At 36.1% G+C, this 13,264-nt stretch overlaps 1 protein-coding gene across 1 annotated transcript in view; it reads right to left on the bottom strand.

Moving 5' to 3' along the window:
• Window positions 1–13,264, bottom strand: part of IMPG1 (interphotoreceptor matrix proteoglycan 1) — a 168,621-nt gene that overhangs the window by 89,435 nt on the left and 65,922 nt on the right. The window contains exons 9-11 of the mRNA XM_074190012.1: window positions 6,484–6,504; window positions 3,634–3,878; window positions 1,071–1,147 (exon numbers count right to left, since the gene is read on the bottom strand). Coding sequence (XP_074046113.1) covers window positions 1,071–1,147; window positions 3,634–3,878; window positions 6,484–6,504 — 343 coding nt within the window. The remainder of the gene's footprint in view (window positions 1–1,070; window positions 1,148–3,633; window positions 3,879–6,483; window positions 6,505–13,264) is intronic.

A 13,264-nucleotide genomic window follows, 5' to 3' on the forward strand; every position in this document is an offset into this window, starting at 1 on the left:
AATAGAAAGAAAAGAAAGAACATATGTGACTTGAGAGCAGGGAATGTGATTTTTAAGAGTGGGGTTTTTTGGCCTATCTCAGTGCTTATTCTAGTTCCTGGCTCATAGTAAGCATTCTATAAATGCTCTAGTGATTGACTGACTTAAAATTTACTTGTACGTGATTTCAACTAAATCTTGTCTTTTATTTCTTTAAACTCTATTTCAAAAGTTTATCTTAAAATATTACTTTGAATGATGTTATTCCTCTAATGTACATTGTTTAAAAGTTAAAGACCTATAGGGATCATTAAAAGATGAAGATGTGTATGGATTTTATAAACAAGATTGCATTTCAATCCAGAGTCATCAAATCACATCTGTTAAAAATAGAAAAAATGCAACACATTCTGATTAATTTACAGGAACAACTGATTGACATCATGGAAAATATAAATGTACTAGCCAAATTGTAATAAAATTATTGCATAATTGGTGAACGGGGTGAAAAACGAGTTTCATGATTTGTTAAGAGTTACCAATAGGCACTTGTATCATTATAGGATACAATAGGATCATTGTATATTCAGAGGGCAGCTAGGTGCCTCAATCTGGATAGACCACTAGCCTTGGAGTCAGGAGGACAGGAGTTCGAATTTGACTTCAGACAACTGAAGCTAATTAAGGTCAAGTCACTTAATCCTGATTGCCTCATATCAAGAGCCATCTCCAGTTTTCCAATTCATGTTTGGCCATTGGACACAGATGGTTCTGGAAGAGTAGGTGAAACTGGTGACTTAGCTCAACATGCTCTCACTCAAATCCAATTTATGTGCTTGTTATGGCATCATTTCCTTGATGTCATGGTCTTCCTCAAGAATGGACAAATATTATTATAATTATTATTTAGAAGGAATTTTTTCCTGCTATGACAATTATTAAAATTAAATAGTAACAAAATTCAAAACAAAATCTTAAATTTGCTCTATCATGGTGCTCTGCTTTGTCTGTGAGGAAGTGATTTTTAAAAAATTTTTGATGTGAAGATTTTAAATACTTTATATATTATTTAAAGGATTGAGGTCACTTGCCAATGAATGTTCAGCAAGGGAGGCAGTCATTACTGATTGCATGTCATGTTCCAAGCTCTCTGGAGGCTTTTCAATTTCTGTAGAGGAAAAACATGATTTATTTTGTTGGCAATAAGCATTGAGGTATGGCAGCAAAACTCTCAAGAGTTGAAAAAGGTGGAGACAAGTTTATGTTTAAAGCCCAATATAACTGACATATGTGGAACCACACAAAGCTAATGTAAAATAAGCTATCATTAAGCTAAACGATTAATTGAAAGACAGATATGAATGGAAAGGACTCCATGTTTATGTAACAAGAACAGTCATCACAATGAAAATTAATACTGTTTAATTATATGTTACAAATACAAGAGGTACCACAAAGACCAGGTGGCCAGGCCAAAGGGTCTAAATTATCAATGAAAGAAAAATGGATGACAAGAACTGGGATCAAGAATCTTTAGAATGATTCATGTGCAACCAAACTGTGGTTGACTTCTCCAAAACACCTGAAAATAGAAACAAGAAATAAAATACAAAGGATGAGAGTATCTCCATTATGCTGTGAATCTGAATTTCATCTCTTGTGAAATAAAGGAGTTTCACAGCACTATATTTAGCATTCAAAGGTCTAATTTTGTTGTAGAAAACATGAAAGTAACACTGGGTTCTCAGAAGTTATGCCTGTGGAGCTCAAGTTCTTAATGGTTTTAGTAAACTGGAAAGACCTGCAAATCATATCATATATTAATTAAAAATCATTTCCTTGAAATATATGCTAAATCAGAGGCAGTGAATTAAGAACCTTTTGATCCTGTTAACTATCATCATCTATTAGCCTCAGATAAACTTCATAATCCTCAATAAGACCAGAAGAACACCAAATGTTGATAATAATTTTGAGGTGACATGGATGTATCAATGAACTAATCCCAAAGTTAGTTCTATAGTAAGTCTAATCCCAAAATAGTAAATCTATTCTCACAAATAGCAAGTCTATTCCCACAAAACCCCTATAAAAATAAAATCCTGAAGTCTTGTCCCCAGAGGATTGTTCATTTCCATCTGGGTCTATGTAGCTGAGTGCTCCCAAGTCTAATTCATGGTAAGATAAGTGACTTTCCCCCTCTCCATTGTCTTTCTCATGCTACCTGCTTTCCTGCATTACTCCATCCTGGTCACTAAACCAGTTATCTCTGTACTTTCCCCTCCTTCCCTACTGCTTGCCTCTGTACCATTTGCACCTTATTAATGTGTGATTTAAGTTTTACTCCTCACTGCCATCATTTCCTGACAACTACCCAGAAGAATTAGGCATACCTACTACACGTAATAATTCCATAAATTAATTATTATCAAGAGTCATCTCCAGTCATCCTGATCCAGATTTGAAAGCTTTATTGCAAGGGATAAAAATACTGAAAGTTTCCCTGAAGCATCTGAATATATTTTAGGTTTTTTTTTTGGACAAACGGGGTTAAGTGGCTTGCCCAAGGCCACACAGCTAGGTAATTATTTCAGTGTCTGAGACCGGATTTGAACCCAGGTACTCCTGACTCCAGGGCTGGTGCTTTATCCACTGCACCACCTAGCCGCCCCTGAAGCATCTGAATTAATGGACATTAGTGACCTGGGGGGGACGTCTGATTTGGGGTTCCTGTGAATTTTCATGGACCATATCATAACCATGGAGACAGGAGGATTTTGAATTGATTGACCTCCCTGGGGTTTTCCTGCAATAGTGTGGACCAAGTTGAATGAATTGCAGGTGTGGTCTTACGAGTTTCTTGATATTCTTATAAAGTCATGGACACCCAAGGTTGAATGGTAATGAGTGGCAGAAGCACTGTAGACCTGTGCTCTTCTATTTGCCTCAGCAATAGATTACAATCCAGGAGAAGTAGTGGGTTAGAGACAAAATGGTACAATTACAAGTGTGTTGGGTTTGGTATCAGAGGAGCTAAGCTCAAATTTTCTTTCTGGCACTTATTATCTATGTTTCTTTGAGAAAATTATTTAATTTCTCTTGCCATATTTTCCTTTTCTATAGGATGAAAGTTTTGGAATAGATGACTTTTGAAGTCTCTTCTAGCTCTAAATCTCTGATCTAAATATGAGGTGTGGTGATAAAGTTATAAGAACTACAAAAAGTTAATCTCATAGACACTGGCATTGAGATTGTTAGAACTCTTCTCACTTGCCATTACTGACTCAGATTCTTCAAGAGTTCTCATTATAGCAACATCTCATATACACAACCCATGATTATCAGTCATTTGACATTTTTCAGGTTCTATGTGAGAGGGAAGATTTTGGGAAGACCACCTTGCTAGAGGAAGTATTCTTAGTTCTTATAAAACCTTGAAAACATCAAATGATTGCTAATCATGTATTTTATATATGAGGTATGACTATGAGGACCCCAATTACTTCTGACTGGGTAAATTATTGATCCCTATGGTTTTTATCCATAAAAAGAAGTTGGACTATGTATTCTTATAGGGTCCTTCCAGCCAAAGGATTCTATGACTGATCTATGGGCTATATAACTTTATCTTCACAGCTATAACATTTGACTGACCATCAGTAAACTGAATTGTCCCCAGTTCCAGAGAATTGTCTTCCTCTAGTGCTGTGGTAATTAGTTGTTGCAGCCCTGTTGAGGTGAGACTACTTTCTTGAAATTTCTCCTCCTCCAAGCTCTTAGACTTGCTTTTATTTTCAACTTCATTAGGGTGAATAGTTGACAGGTTGCCGCTGGGCCTTCCTCTTTCTGAACTGTCTCTCTTAAAGATCACCAGCTGTCGAGCAACTGTGCTGCTAGAGCTGTAGGGTAGGAAAAGACATGACCCACCAAGAGCCATCTGTTACATGCCAACAAAATTCTCAAAGATCTTTGCCCCTTCAAGTGAGACTTTGCTTGACTGTTTCTTACTGGGAGATCCCTAAGGGAAGGGCCATGTTTCTCTTCCTAAAAAGAATAGATCCCAGGCCTTCGGGATCCCTATTCTCTTAAGGATGTCCTGGTCTAGTCTCATTTTCTGAGTGTCTATTCTTCTCTTCCTGTACCAACCAGCTTACACTAACCCTCCCCCCCCTTGCCACAAGAGGGAAGAAAACCTCCATCTGTATTCACCCTGAATATACCTATAGCTCAGGTCATTCTCATCCTTTTCCTTTTGTTCTATGTTTTAAAAAAACACTATGACATCACATTCCTGCATTTCAAATGAGACAAAATAAATCTTAGAGATATGCCATTGAGAATAGGGAGAAAAGGTGGCTAAAGGGTCAGCTTTAGAATCAGTAAGATGTGGGTTCTAGTTCTATGCAGGTCATCTTATGCAAATCACTTGACTTCTCTAGCACTGTAAGTTGCAGGCAAATTGTTGCTCGAGGGCAAGGATTCTCTTTTTTCTTTTTTCTTTTTCCACTTGTGTTCCCAACACCTTATATGGCATAATTCAAGTAGAGTGAATACATACTTTTTCATTCATTCATTGGTAGAGGGGAATTTTTACATTCAAAGTCTTCCATGTTCCTAAAACTATTATTAAAATACTTCAGCTCAGCTATAGTTTTGCTGACTTAGAATCACATTAAAAAGAAATACAATATCTTCATTGGGATTTTTGAAAGTTGCTTTAAAAAGCTATACATACTTTTTCTCAAACGGAACACAATATTGGGAATTTTAATATACCACAGGAAAATGATAAAAGAGCTCAAGATTTGGAGTCAAGACCTGGGTTTGAATCCTGACTTTTTTTCAATACATTTACTATGCTCCACATCTAGTCACTTTAACTACTGGTTTTCACTTTCCCTCATCTGTAAATTGAAAGGGTTGACCTTGATGACATCCAAGGTCACTAAATGAGGTGATCCATGATCAGTTGTAGTATAGATAGTACTTCAAGAAATTAGTTTGAACATGATGAGGGGCAGTTTATGTACTCTTTCAGTAATGGACAGTAGCCTCTACTTAAAAGTCTATTCTTCAGATATCTACTTCTGTTTTGTTTTTTAGGTTTTTGCAAGGCAAATGGGGTTAAGTGGCTTGCCCAAGGCCACACAGCTAGGTAATTATTAAGTGTCTGAGACCTGATTGGAACCCAGGTACTCCTGACTCCAAGGCCAGTGCTTTATCCACTACGCCACCTAGCTGCCCCACAGATATCTACTTTTGGTGAGAGCTAAGCTAAAGAGAATCAATCAGCATGAAAGTCAGAGTCCTCTTTTTGTTTCAAAATGTGTATAAGCTAAAAAAGGCAGCAGGATGTATATATCCATTAAGGTAAATTGTCATTAAGAAGGGTAATTTAGCGTCCAGGAATGTTAATCATTCACTTTTCTCAAGTAGCAAAATTTCTAATTAAAACAGAATTAGTGAATTACTTCTTCTTTATGTCATCATGAAATATATATTGAGAATGAGACAAGAAGCAAGAGGGATCCAAGGAGGCACCCTTGGTGTTTTGATCAGGAGGTTAATGAAGTGTCTTTTAATGTAGAAAAATAGAATAGAAAAAATCTAATTTAGAAAAATCTGCCCTCTGTCTTCTAGGAGTTTCCATCATACAATTTTCAATTCTTCTATTCAATAAGCCCCTAAAAAATTGTATAGAGTTGTTAAGTGCCTAAGTAAGAGTGCTTAGGTATTTTTTGGAATGCTTTCGATGACACAATTGATGAGACAAAATTCTGTAGTTCATTATTTTACTAGTCAATTAAGGAAGCTTATTGCTTATTACAGAGCTCTCCAAGGCAGAGTAGTTTTTTTATTTTTTTCCGTTATTCAAACTGACCTTGGAATGGAAATAGCAAATTGGTATCTGTACAACTCCAAATTCAGGATTCATATCTATGGATGCAGATGGACAGCTTCCTATACCACAGGTGTCTTGGAAAGCATGGTGTTCCATACTGACATACATTCTCAATAAACCTTAGATTTTCTAGCTTGTTAGGCAAGTTAGAATAAATGCCCCATTAGAATCTAAATTCTTTGAAGACAGATACTTTCAATTATGTTGTATTTTCCATGCTTAATCAAGTGCTGCACATGATAGGTGTTTAGATAGATTAATTCACTACTGGTTCAAATTGCCTTTTTATCTCCTATAATGGAATGTTTTTAGACTAAAAAGTCTCCCCCCGGCCCCCAACCTATGAGAATAATAGAATTTAGTATCTTCTTGAACCCATCTCTAGCTTATTCAGGTACTATATCTGAAATAAGGGTTTTTTTGGCCCAGGTATAGATCGTTAGGAAACTGGTTAAGTAGAACATAAGATCCTAGGGAGCAGAGATTTCACATTTTTGTGAGTCCCTAGTACCTAACATAGTGACCTTAGTAGATACTCAATAATAGTATATTGAATAAATGAATTTCCTAGGTTTCTAAAAGCAAAAAAAAATGCAAATTACCCATCTCTTTCCTTCTTTGGTCTTCAATTCATCACCCCCAAGTGGGAACATGTGAAGAAGAAAATAGAATATTTGTAAGCTATGAAGATTGATGAATGAACATTCCATATATGTATACAGTTCTGCTATTCTCTGTCATTTCTGTCTTGGCTCCATAAGTGAAAAACATTTGTGACCTTTAGCCTTTAAGGTGAGAATCTGAAAGTGAAGAGGCTGGGGCGGCTAGGTGGCACAGTGAATAGAGCACTGGCCCTGGAGTCAGGAATACCTGAGTTCAGGTCTGGCCTCAGACATTTAATAATTATCTAGCTGTGTGGCTTTGGGCAAGCCACTTAACCCCATTGCCTTGTAAAAACCTAAAAAAAAGTGAAGAGGTCAAGAAGGCTAATAAATAAAATAATCCCTGGATTTGAAGCTAAATGATCTGGATTCAAATCCTGGCTCTTCTGCTTACTTACCTGTGTAACCAAGAAAAAGTTATTTTCCCTTTCTTTACCTCAGTTTCCTTATTTATAAAGTAAGGGTTAGACTAACTGATCTATAAGATTCCTTTTATGACTAATACTGTGAATTCTGAATTGTAGCTAGGGCATTATGTCAGTATCTACTTATGTCTGTTGTTTTTTCTTTCTTCTCAAACACTTTGCTTTCCCTTTTCTGTCTGCTTTCCTCCTATACATTGGGTAGATATCATCCAATTGTTCTCCACGGTATGCATTGTGGGTAGTCCTCTTGCACAAGAATTTTTCCAAGAAGGGGTATCCCAGCAGCATTTTGTAGAGAGATGAAACCATTTCCTAAATTGGTTGTCAGGAATATATGATTCAAGAAAGTCATTTGTTAATTTTCAGTAGCAGCATTTATACCTTGGAAATTAGCAGATGGTAAAAATTGAAGCTTTGTTTTATTGATTTCTTGACTTATGAAAGTGACAGAGAAAACGTTGCCAATGCAGATTAAATTTGATTGTGTATTTTCTCCTTTCCTTAGCCCATAGAGCTCTTATACTGGTGTTCTTGGAAAGCCTTTATGTGCCCTACCCTTAAGATCCAATAATCAACTGTGCAGGATGGAGCCCAACCAACAATAATCCAGAATCTGGTGCATGATAGGGGCTTAATAAATATTTATTAATTGAACTAATAGTTCATATGAAAAGAATCTGAGGTTTCTAGTGGACTGCAAACTCAATATGAGTTAATTGATATGGCAATCATCCTTCCCCAAAAAATCCAAATATACTTACGCTACATTAATAGAAACATAGTATCCAAAAGGAGGGTGGGGTGATAATCCTATTTTACACTGTGTTCTTCAGACAGAATAATATTATTGGGTTCAATTCTGAGTACTATATTTTGGGAAATAACATTAATAAGATGACAGAGCATATGCAACCAGAAATATGAAGGGACTAGAGATAATACCATATAAACTTCAACTGAAGGGAAATGGAGATGTTTAGCCTAAAGAAGAGAAGATTAAGAGGTGAAATCATAACTGCCTTTAATGGAGACAGCATGACATGGTGGAAAGAGTACTAGTGATGCAGTCAGAGAACTTGGATTCCAATCCTGCCTCTGATACTAACTACCTGGGTGACCTTGACCAAGTCCCATAATCTTCCAGGATCTCAGGTTCCTCATCTGTAAAATGGACAAGATAGACTCTGAACTTTCCTTTAGCTATTACTGATTCTAAATATATAATGGAAATTGAATAAAATTTGCTCTGTTTGGTCCCAGAGGGCATAATTAGGAATAATGGTGGAATAATTAGGAAGATTAGATTTTGGCTTAGTCTAAGGATAAACTTTCCAATAACTAAAACTGTCCAAAAATTAAATGAATTCTCAGGGTTGGCATGGAGTGCAATATAGTAGTGAGTTCTCTATTTTGTTGTTCAGTTGTTTCAGTCATGTCTAACTCTTTATGGCCCCAATTAGAATTTTCTTGCTAAAAATACTAGAGTGGTTTGCCATTTCCTTTTCCAAATGAGGAAACTGAAACAGAGTGCTTGCCCAGATCACACAACTAATAAGTGTCTGAGGTTAGACTTGAATTTAGGTCTTTCTGACTCTAGGCTTGCTGGTCTGTCCACTTCACCACCCAATTGGCCTTGAGTTTTCTGTTACTGGAGATCTTAAAGTAGAGACTATATGACCATTGTCTGAGATATTATAGAAGGGATTCCTATTAAGGGAATGGTTGGTCTTGAACAGGTTTTTTAACCTGGGGTCTGTGGGTTTAAATTTTTAAAATTATTGTATTAGTTTCCATTATAATCCTATATATTATATTTTATGGATTTTAAAAAATTATTCTGAGAACGGGATTATAGGTTTCACGACTGCTAAAAGGGTTCATGGTATAATGTGGGTCATGTCCCACTCTAAGATATATGATTGAAATAGTAGCAGCTTGTTTCCAGAGTAATTCTTCTCATCTCAGCCTCACCACAGGAATAGCTGTTTGCCATTCTATATCATATCTTTTCTTCTTCAATCAGCAGGATTAGGTAGAGTGTACCTACTCACCATGAACCTGAACCCTGCATTCAAAGTGTACTAACTCCTAAAGTGTGGTCATATGAACAATGAGACTGGTGATTTTACTTAAATTACTCAGTTCATTTATGGCCATTCAGTCTAGAAGACCCATGCAATTTACTCACTTTATAAATTACTCAAATGACAGATGGAGATGAAAAAAGACTATGCTAGATATTAAGGGATTAACAGCTCAGTACTTTATGAGAAGAATGTCCTAAATACACCTGGTTCTCAGTTGATACCTTTCATATGGCAAAACAAGACTAAAACAAACTCAAGTGACTCTTAACTTTCCACCTTTCAGCACTCCTAAAAGAATATGTATAGTAATGAGGATTGTTGGACAGGTGCAAGGTATGCCTTTCTCCCTCACAGAGAATGATTGGTTTCAGCAGGTCAGTCAGTAAGCATCTATAAAGCACTTACTATGTCCTGGGGACTATACAAAGAGCTGGGCATATAAAGAAATCATCCTTATGGTTCTTGCCCTTGAGGAGCTCCCATTCTAATTGTGGAAGATCTAAAAAAATGTGCAAAGAAGATATTTAAATGGAAGGTCATCTCAGAGATTAGGGACAACAAGGGCAAACCTGAGTTCCAATTTGATCTCACTCAATAACTGTGTGACTCTGAGCAAGTTACTTCATCCTGTTTGCTCAGTTTCCTCATCTTTAAAATGAGAATGAAATGACAAACCATTCCCATATCAGCCAAGAAAACCCCAAATAGGAATATGAAGAGTCAGACACAAAACTGAAACAACTGAACAACCTCAACAATCTCAGAAAGAAGGGTAGTGTGGGGTGGGGGTGGAGGGGGAGTAGTAGGGGGAGTGGACATGAGACCAGAAAAGTCCTCTTGCAGAAGGAAGAATTTGGGTTGGGTCTTCTAGGAAGCAAGGTCAGCCAGGAAGTGGAGGTGAGGAGAGAGAACATTTCAGGAACTTGGGGACAGCCAAAGCAAATGAATAGAAATCAGAACAATAATATGTGAGAAACAATGAAAAGGTTGATGTTACTAGATGATATGGTAGGTAGTAGAGATAGTAAAGGTATAAGAGGACTAGAAAGATAAGAAGGGGTCAAATGGTGAAGTACTTTAAAAGTCAAACAGGATTTTATTTTTGATCCTTAAGATAGCAATAGAGGAGCCACTGGAATTTAGTGAGGATATAAAGTCAGAGTAATACACTAAGTGAGACAAGGTCAGACTAAAAGGACTAATCTGTACTTTTGCTCATTTCCATTGAGGAGGACAAATGGCACTATTGGCTTCTCCTGTGAATTCTGCCTCCTGATTACAGTCATGAGAGTCTGTCTGGCTTGTTTAATGAGAGAAGCCTAACTGTGCAGCTCACTACCATTTTTCATCAGATGAGGGAGTGATGAAATAATTCCCATGTCCTCATTTTCAAGCATAACTGAAACCTCTATTCCTTTTGAGTGAATAATAATGGAATATGGGCTTATCGTTCTCAAAGGAAACCTAATATATGAAGTTATCTGAGTCTGCAGAAATATTATTGGAAGGATTCTGATAATCCAGTGGAAAGGATGCTTTCACTCCATTTCAGCAGGGGAGCACAAATAAAAGGAAACAGGATTACTTTATTTATTTATTTTTGCTAGAAAAAGAACCTATAAAGGATACCAAATAAATAGATTGAGATAAAAATTGCACAATAAAGAGACATCAGTAGGGAATGAAATATTGAACATGAGATTAGTACTTTTCAGTTTATAAGTTTGGGGTTTGGGGAAAAAAAGAATAATTAATGATGCTAAGAAATTAAATTAATGGAATTTTCTACATTTAAAGTACTAAGAATGCTTTTGGAGTCAGTTGACCAGGGTCTGAGTCTAAGATTTTCTACCTGTGTATTTTTCATCAAACTCCTTTCAATCTCTGCTTCAATTTCTTTATCTGTAAAGTGAGAGGATAGATCTTGGTCCCCTCCCAGAGCTAAATTTATGATCCCAATGATCTATAATTTTGTGGATATGGCTTCTTCCTCTGCAAAAACAAAACTTTATTGACTTAATAATTTTGGGGATGCTGTGGTTGAAAAATCCATCAGTTTGTGGGCAACAGTGATAGAATGGGATTCTGTGGAATTAGTGAGCCTGATCTCTGGACAACAGAAATTCACTCCCATGCTGCCTTTGCAGATGGTAGGAACTGGCTTGAATTTTATAGGCACATAGTCCATTAAGGGACCAATATTCCATGCCTTCCTAACTCAGTGGGACCTGCCAGAGCTTGTTCTATGCTGGCAAAGTCTTTGAGAAGATAGGGTCATGTCCATGACCTGAGTAAGGACTCAGTAATGAAGGAATGAGGTTGTGTTGTTAATGTTTTTATATTCTCTTGTAGGGTTAATAAGAGAAAATTATCCTTTTCTCTCTAGGTGTATGACTCAAAATGTTTGCCACATAAAGTTTTAAAGTAGTTGTGATCAAAGGAAAATATAACTCAGGGAAAATCTTAGAATTTATTCTTATAATCTAGAAAAGGAATCATATCTAGTCCTTAAAAAGACTCTAACCCATAGGGGGAAGTTGTAGTTGTATATGTATATTAATCTGATATCTAGGTTTCTTCTTTCAGTCTTTGATTTTTCAAGGCAACTAGGTGGAAGAGTGGATAGAACACTGGACCTGGAGTCAAGAAGACCTGAGTCCAAATCTAGTCTCTGTTTTATGACCCTAGGTAAGTCACTTGATTGCTTCAGTTTCCTCAAGAGGAAAATGGGAATAATAATAATAATAAATACATTAATACTTTACTGTTGTTTTGAGGATCAAATCAGATAATGTATGTGAAATATTTCACAAACTCTGAAACACTCTCATGTGTTCTTTTTCTCATTTTCTTTTTCTATACTCATAGGGTATTCCAAAAGTCCTAGTGTGATTTAAAGATATTAAGCCTTAAGCTATTATTAGGGTTTAAAATTTGGGGATTCTGAAAGCTCCATAGAGGTGTGTGTGTGTGTGTGTGTGTGTGTGTGTGTGTGTGTGTGTGTGTATGAATGGATTTATGATTTCATAGTAGATGGAATTCTTATCAATGCAGATTGACAACTTTTCTGTAATATACAGAGATTTGTCCAAGGAAAATGACAGATTAAATGATGTTTTCTAGGATTATTTAGCTTGTATAGGTCAAAGATTCTAGGGTTGGAGTTCTTTTCACTATATACCATAGTACCATTATGTGTTACATAAATATCAATTGTTATTACAAAATATTTTCTATTAATTCTTTATTTGATGTTTTTCATTTATCTGAAGAAGATAATCTTAGTAATGTCAATATATTTGAGTTCACTGAGATTTCTTCTTCTTATATTATCCCTAGCAACTTTAACTTAAAAATCTAATTTCATTGCAGCAGCTTGTCTAAAAAGTTTGCCTATATTTAGAATTTTATTCCTTCCATTTTGATTTTGATTTTTGTAGATATAATTTGATGTGAACTGCTGTAGACTACTATTGTGAAATGAAAACAAGTCTACTATTGTCAATATTAAGGATTTCACTGTTCATTACATTCACTTTTTAATATTTCCTTCTCTAGAAGTTACACAAATCAGTGGGGCATGGAAACTAAGAATGAAATAAACCAACCAAGTGAATACACATAGAAAGCTATTTATGGGCTTGTCTTATGCCTGCTGATTCAGTGTATCCTGTGGTGTTAAAAAATATAGGCAATGAATGTGCCAAGAAGAAACTTTACCTGTACCCTTTATCTCCCTGCTCCCTGACATTAACCTTAGAAAAAAGGAATCATTTTCTGTTCATGTTAAAATAGAAAATTATGAACCCATCTGGGGGTATGAGATGGATTTTTGGAATAATGAATAGTTTTAAAAAGTCTTGCCAAAAACCACCCACCATATTAGTCTGTTTTGATACTAATGGATAAAAACAAGGCTGCTTTCATCAGCTGTGAGCCCATGTGCCAGAATGCTGATGGTGAGGGCAATTGGAAGATAATTTCATCCTTTCCTTTTGCCTGATGGAAATTACAGATGGTGGTATTCTTGTATGGGATTTGGAAAACCTGTTTGCATGATCATTCTCTAAGCTACAGGCGAAAGAGGTGTTTATTATATCCTTCTCATTTGAGTCAGTTTTATAGGGGGATTCATTGAGGATATTGAAGGAAAATCATGGTTGAAAAGTCTGAAGATAAAAGAGTGCTTTCCTTAGGGCAGGAGGATGT

Source organism: Macrotis lagotis, chromosome 5 (assembly GCF_037893015.1).
Source record: "Macrotis lagotis isolate mMagLag1 chromosome 5, bilby.v1.9.chrom.fasta, whole genome shotgun sequence".
Classification (NCBI taxonomy): Eukaryota; Metazoa; Chordata; class Mammalia; order Peramelemorphia; family Peramelidae; genus Macrotis; species Macrotis lagotis.